The 7164-nt window shown below is 44.4% G+C and overlaps 1 protein-coding gene across 5 annotated transcripts in view; it reads left to right on the forward strand.

Moving 5' to 3' along the window:
* The window catches only part of rffl (ring finger and FYVE-like domain containing E3 ubiquitin protein ligase), a 42668-nt gene extending 41973 nt beyond the window's left edge, over positions 1-695 (forward strand). For all 5 annotated transcript variants that reach the window (XM_063205635.1, XM_063205636.1, XM_063205632.1 and 2 more), the window contains one exon: positions 113-695. In XM_063205635.1, the coding sequence (XP_063061705.1) occupies positions 113-294 (182 nt within the window). In that variant the 3' untranslated portion in view covers positions 295-695. The remainder of the gene's footprint in view (positions 1-112) is intronic.
* Positions 696-7164: the final 6469 nt, after the last annotated feature.

Here is a 7164-nt window from a genome sequence, read left to right on the forward strand (position 1 = left end):
AAACTTCTACATGTAGTATTTGATGATAAGACCCAATGCACTCTTCTTAAGCAGCATTTTCCCTCCACAGTTAACCAAAAAAACCCTGTCTCCTTGTCTTTTTGTTTTCCAGACTCCCCCTCGGGTCCTGTCCTGGAGGAGAACCTGTGTAAGATCTGTATGGACTCGCCCATAGACTGCGTTCTTCTGGAGTGCGGCCACATGGTCACCTGCACCAAGTGTGGCAAGCGCATGAGCGAGTGCCCCATCTGCAGGCAGTACGTGGTCAGGGCTGTGCACGTCTTCAGGTCCTGAGCGGAGCGGAACTCACCTCCTCAGCCAGCCACACCCACACAGACACCCACCCACCCACCACAAACTACTGTCATTGGCCAGGCTTTGGTCGTATTAGCTGCATACACACACATATACATACACAGACACAGACACAGACACACACACACACACACACACACACACACACACACACACACACACACACACACACAGATTTACACACACACTCATTTTCACTCAAACACACGTGTGCCTTATTCACACACACACTTACACATGTCAACACACTCATAAATGGAATATTGACCTTTGATGCAGTGGAGCATTTTACCATGGAACTATTTTTTTTCACATTATTTTTTCCCCTCTCTTCCGCCTGACGTCCATTAAAATCAGATTGTGTGTCACACACACACACATGATGCAGCAGCCTTTTTCTGTGTTCGGGAAACGGTGGCTAATGGCCCGGACTGTTATCACTGGACTTTGGTGCCATGATGGAGCAGGCTTCAATGAAGCTACAGTGAGGTGCGGTGGCTCAGGATTTTATGGCTCTTCTGGGATTTTATGGTTCTGGGGTGAAGGAGCAATGGTGTATGGTTGGGAAAAGGGCGAAGTGTGTGTGGATGTGTGTAGGTGTGTGTGGGTATTTTGGTTATTCCAGTCAAGCACATGTGCACATGGTGAGTCCATTCAGCCTGATCCAGAACAATGCAACAGCAACAGCTGACCCCATAACTGTCCTCTCGCTCACCCAGCGATCACATGCACACACTGCCCAGGGAGAGAATGACTGAGGGGATGACCATTTGTTCCTCTCCTACCATTTGTGTGTGTGTGTGTGTGTGTGTGTGTGTGTGTGTGTGTGTGTGTGTGTGTGTGTGTGTGTGTGTGTGTGTGTGTGTGTGTGTGTGTGTGTGTGTGTGTGTGTGTGTGTGTGTGTGTGTGTGTGTGTGTGTGTGTGTGTGAGAGAGAGAGAGAGCGAGAGCGAGAGAGAGAGAGAGTGTGTGTGTGTGTGTGTGTGTGTCAGGGCTTGACACTGGCACCTGCCAACTGGCCAAATGCTGGTTAAACTTGGCTGTGGCTGGTAACAATTTCAGAGTCACTAGCCAATTTGGCAGGTAGCTTATTCTATTCTACGACATATCAGAATAGCGTATATTCTGCACTTTGCCCTTTGTGTATCAATTAAGTATTTAAGTTCAAGAAAAAGCTCAGTTACTCAGTTTCTAGTTGTTTGTTTTATTTCCATGTAGAAACCCATGGACTCATCTTCTGAAGTTAGATGTACAAAACCAAAAAATAAAAATACATTTTGTGGCTAGTAGAATAGCTGGATGGCTGGTGACTCAGGAAAACCACAAGCCACAGTGGTCGGCAAGCAAAAAAGTTAATGTCAAGCCCTTGTGTGTGTGTGTGTGTGTGTGTGTGTGTGTGTGTGTGTGTGTGTGTGTGTGTGTGTGTGTGTGTGCGTGTGCGTGTGCGTGTGCGTGTGCGTGTGCGTGTGCGTGTGCGTGTGCGTGTGCGTGTGCGTGTGCGTGTGCGTGTGCGCTCGCATGTGTACTCGCTTCTGTTTGTTTATGTGTGTGCACTTGTTTGGGGTGAATGATACAGTTACCCAACCGGCTGTCTCTCTCCAACCTAACCTTACCCTGTTTGGTGTGACGGACACACACACACACACACACACACACACACACACACACACACACACGTACACACGTACACGTACACACAGGCTTCAGGTAGTGTATCTCTGCCTTGAGTGCTGGCGGTGTTGGTTGGTAAGCTCTGAGCTGAGCCGATCTGAGCTGGGCCTGGCTGGGGCAGGTCATGTTTCAGGCGGGTGGAATCTAGCGTCTAGGCCACTTAGACCTCCCCATTACATCTCCTGCCCTGTCTGCCCCCAACAAAGGAGTTGGGGAGAACAAGACGAGGAGCACAGAAAGCTCCACTTTGATTTTGCACAACATGATCTCTCAGTGCTCTCTCTCTCTCTCTCTCTCTCTCTCTCTCTCTCTCTCTCTCTCTCTCCCTCTCCCTCTCCCTCTCCCTCTCCCTCTCTCGGATGAAAAATCAGATCAGCGTTGGAGGGGTGGGTAAAGAACCTACAGTACAATGAAGGTTAACCTGTGCAGTTTCCCAGGTCGTGCTCTGTTGACTTTTATCAGCACTTTTTGTGTGTTTTTTTGTTTCGTTTATAAAGTCGTGACACTGATGTCATGAGGCAGATTGTATCTTTTTCCCCCCCTAGACTGGATTCCGACTTCAAAAAATCCACGTCTTCTCGTCTTCTGACACAAAACTGCCGTCACGTAGAAATGGGATAAAAATACCTAACCAAGCTCTCCCATAAGATTGGCCAGACAGGTGGAGCTTTGCTTTTTGCCCTTTTTTATTATTGAGGTCGGCTTGTACGTCACACCTGCCTCGTGGTCTGTTTCTTTCATGTTTCCTGTCTTGTCTTCCTTGGCGTTATTGTACCCCTTCCCCCTTCCGTCTTATTCTTTCGTCATTTTTTGCCTTTCTCATGGTTGCTTGCTATCGACTCTCTGTGGCTCTCTGACCTGAATGAGGTGTCAGGTGGCTGTGAGCATATTTTCACATCTGTGTACCGGTAGTACTATGCGCTCCACTTCTCACCACTTTAGCTCTGCAGACTTTCCGAAAGAACTGGTGTTGGTTGGTGGTGGTTTTACTGTACCACGTTTCCATTGCAGCAGAAGCACCATCAGGAAGGGATCTTTTATTACCTCTGGGAACTTGATCTCTTAGCCCCATTGATTGAACTGAAGAATTACATTTGGGAGATTTACCCACAACAGGTTCATATGAAAGTGGCCATCTGGAAGTGGCCATTCTCTGAGGTCTTCCCACACACTTGACTGTTAATACAAGGGTCTTAGAGGGCATAGCATGTGCCCCGGTTAATGGTTAAAAGACTGACAAGGTGGCTTCACTAGTGATCTACCTCCGTTCGACTTTCCTGGGTGTTCTTGTTGGACAGAAAGAGACAGAGTGTGTGTGCGTGTGGCTTGTGCACTGATTTGTTTTCATTTGTATGCAATTCCTAAATGACAGACTCTTTTCCCATTTCTCCATCCCTGTGTATTGATCCGTGGCAGTAGGGCACTTTTATAAGGTGATTGAAGACTATCACTTACTGCCCCACACACACCTACCAAGAGCACAAGCATCAGCTTAAATGTTGGCTCAGGCAGTGTCCTGAAGTGCTACACAGGATGAACTGGTGTCCACTTTGACATGGCATTAAAGTGGATGGACAGGCGTTTGTTTGATTGGGCGATGGATCAATGTTCCCAAAGTAGGTTTTTCCGGGATAGCTGCTACCGGCGGCGGCCCATGTCTGGTCAAGATCCGGCCCGCATCCTCCAGTCCTCAGCATGTGGGGATGCTGCACAGACAGGCCTCGGCTGTTATCTATAGCACTCGCGTCTCAGATGACCAGCGAATGTCCATGTTTGGATCGATCCAACCCCCCTACTCCTTCTCCTCTCGTCTCCCCCACCACACACCCAAAACTTTTCTCTTTTTTTTTTCCTGAGTACTGTGGGTATCGACCTGAAATTACTCTGTAATCACAGCCACGTAGAGCTAATGGAAACTGCATCACTGCATCAGTCATACCTCGAACTGAACCGTCGAGAAAGAGAGAGGTGTTCTAAGAAGTGTCCTTGATTAACCAGCCACGCACCCCCCTCACACACATTCACTGTGGATCAGATATCCCATCACAACATGGGGATAACTTGAGCAATACTTAAGCCGGAGTCCTTTCTATCCCCCGGCCTCCCTCACCAATGAAGCAGATTTGAACCAAATATTTTCTAATGGCCTTAAAAATGTTCAGGTGCGCTACCAACATGCTGCACTGCCGTGACTTTACAATGAAACCATGGAACGAACTGTGGAGTTAATGACATTGGGATAAAAATGACGAAGTGGAATTTTGGGATTGAATGAGAGAAAAAATTTTTTTTTCCTTTTCTATAATGGAACTGTGAATATCGTAAAACCTGAGCAAAACACCCTGAAACAAGGGTTGGCTTTTAAGTTCAGCTTCGAATCATTGTTTTGTCGTTTTATTTTGTTGTATGTTGTTAAAAAGGGACTTATCCAACTTCTCAGAATGATTGATTTGATAGCTGTGTGAGCCAAATGTTCTAATTTCTTTAAAAAAAAAAAACTAATGATTTATTTTTCTGAATATTGTGTTGAAAAGATTTTTTTATATTCCGAACTACCTTTTTTCTTCTGTGTTATGTTTGACCATTTTGTAATAAAAAAAAGTAATTCTATCCCTAAGCTGTCTGTTTACCATCTGATACTCATGTTTCCGATCTCTGTGTGCCTGCTGTGAAAACGATACAGAACAGGTATTTCTGCTGTGTGCGTGCGTGTGTCTGTGTGCGCGTGTGTTTGTCTGAATGTGGGTGCGGGTGTGTGTGTGGGTTCGCATAACCGAAGGAGAGAGAGAGACGATGTCAAGTGAGAGACGGGAGAACACGTGCACAGAATTTGATTAACAAACTCCGCTCATTAGTGGGGCGAAGGAGTCAGCTTTCTCTCTAGACTGCTTAAGTGGAAAGGTGCTGTTTCCCCTGAAGCCTCTTCTTGCTTTTCAAACACAGCCATCCAAGCAGGCAGGCAGGCAGGCAGGCAACCCTCTGGGGAGACCTGGCTACTGCCTTCAGACCTCCAAGTCAACGCTGTGATGCATCTATTTTTGGTGATCGCTGTCTGATGCTGGCGTAAATAGTGGTAGTGATGCTATAACTACTATAATGCCAAATGTATTTATTTTACTGTTTTGACAGTGGTGGTGTGTTAATCCAATACCACACATTGCTTTGGATTAGTGATACATGAACATTTAAGAAGGACAGTCCTGACACTATAATGGACATGAGGAAAAGTAATAGCCCAGAGAAATATGTGTCTTGGATAGCCAGACATTTGATAACTTCCTTGGGACCAGAAGCATGCCAAACATTTAAAGCTGACTTTTTTCTTTTTAGTTTTGTATTTTTTGTTTGCATCCATCTTTTTTAAAAGTTAGCCTGTGGAAAGTTCTGGCTTTTTCATTTGAAGATGTAGGGACTAGGGAGACAAACCATTGAAAATCAAGAAAGTGACTTATTTCACCCAATTGTCATAGTATGAACTCACCCTGTTTCTTGTTGGGACATCAAGGAATATTGCTTACGCCTCAGAATTCCTCTGTATCTCAATTGTTTCTGTGTACGCCGGCGGCGTTTGTCTAAAGTAAGGTCAAACCAGAACTTCAGTACCAGTTATCAATGTTAGTTGTCTTTTGTTGAAGAGGATACCACTGGCCAACAAAAGAGATGACTGAAACAGTCCTTCTGTGTTATACATACATCTAAATACGCCAGGCCAGAGATGACCCTTTTCAGTAGTGAGAGCTGCTGTGCTGAATTGTGCAACACTGCACTCTAGTGGCAGTAGTCAATACATCAACCATGTGTATAGGATACCATGTGGAATGTTTATAACACAACAATGTGGTAATCCCCAAGAGTTAAATTGGGATTATCTGGGGACTCTCGTCTGGGGTCCGAGCAAGCAATATATTTTTTATTGCTGAAATAGTGTGGAAAAAATTGCTCTTGATCATACTGCAGACTTAACTTATGTCATGAACAGCCCAGGCCCAGTGTAGCCCCATAATGCACGCCGTACCACCAGTGGCACCAGTGGATAGCATTTAGCTTGGTTTCCCAAAGTTTCACTTTGAGCAATTTCCATAATTAGCATAAACATACTGTATTGTTATGGTAAGACTACTACAACTGAATAGGTTAAAAAAAATGATAGATATCACCATGAAACTTTCTCAGTTGATTACTGATGATGAGAGAAGAAAAAAATGTATTGGATGCTTTTTGTATTTTTATGTTTTCATATGCAAATGAGGGCATACATCATATTTAGCATATACGTATGCAAGTTTTACAAATTTTTAGTAAAACAATAAAATGTTCAAATTCACAATTTTTTTGCTTTAGATGAGGGACAAGTATGTGCAAGATGTAAATGAATTTGAATGAACCCCAAAAAATAATTTATATCGTGGTATTTCTACATAAACTCCTTGGGGTCATAAATGACCCCGCTCGGACAAGATTAGTCACAAAAACAGGCCGGTCGCTTGAGGGTTAAGTAATGCACTATGACTTGGTCATTGCCATTCTGGTAACAAAAATGTATAAGTTAACGTACAAAGAAACGGGTTAAGCCCTGGTTATAAATCTGATAGGGGAGGCATTTGAGAAAAGTGGAAAAGTGGATCATGGTCAAAAGTATGACTTCACAAATCAGTAATTTACGCTGGCCTTGCTTTCATGTTTACAAGTTAGTATAGAGTAGAAATGCAAGTCAAACTTGTCCCTCCTGTCCTGTCCTGTTGCCTGTGGCCTCATTGACACAAGGCTTGTCATTATAATCTTTCATTCAGTATCTTGCAGTAGCAAAATCGGGATGTTGAATGAGGGAAAGCTCCCTTCAACAGTGTATTCCCTTCCTAAATATCAATGCAGTTCACAACAGAGAAACAGGGAAGCACATGCATGCATGAAACTCGCTCTAGGCTGTGTTTACTTTGCACTTGATGTTTCTTTTTCTTTTTTTGAGTGATTGACAAAGATGGTCAAACATCAACATCACAAATGTGCTTTTTACATAATACCACTTGTGTATTTGTAGATTAGGCTAAGTGTCCTATGGGCTTAGCTTGCTCAACCAGTGCTGTAGAGTTTTGCCCTCTTTTGCTTGGGTGCAGTAACCGGATCCTCGTGTCTATACACTCAGCTCCTGTTGCAACCGTCACCTGGCAGGACCTTACTT

Source organism: Engraulis encrasicolus, chromosome 8, assembly GCF_034702125.1.
Source record: "Engraulis encrasicolus isolate BLACKSEA-1 chromosome 8, IST_EnEncr_1.0, whole genome shotgun sequence".
NCBI classification, from domain to species: Eukaryota; Metazoa; Chordata; class Actinopteri; order Clupeiformes; family Engraulidae; genus Engraulis; species Engraulis encrasicolus.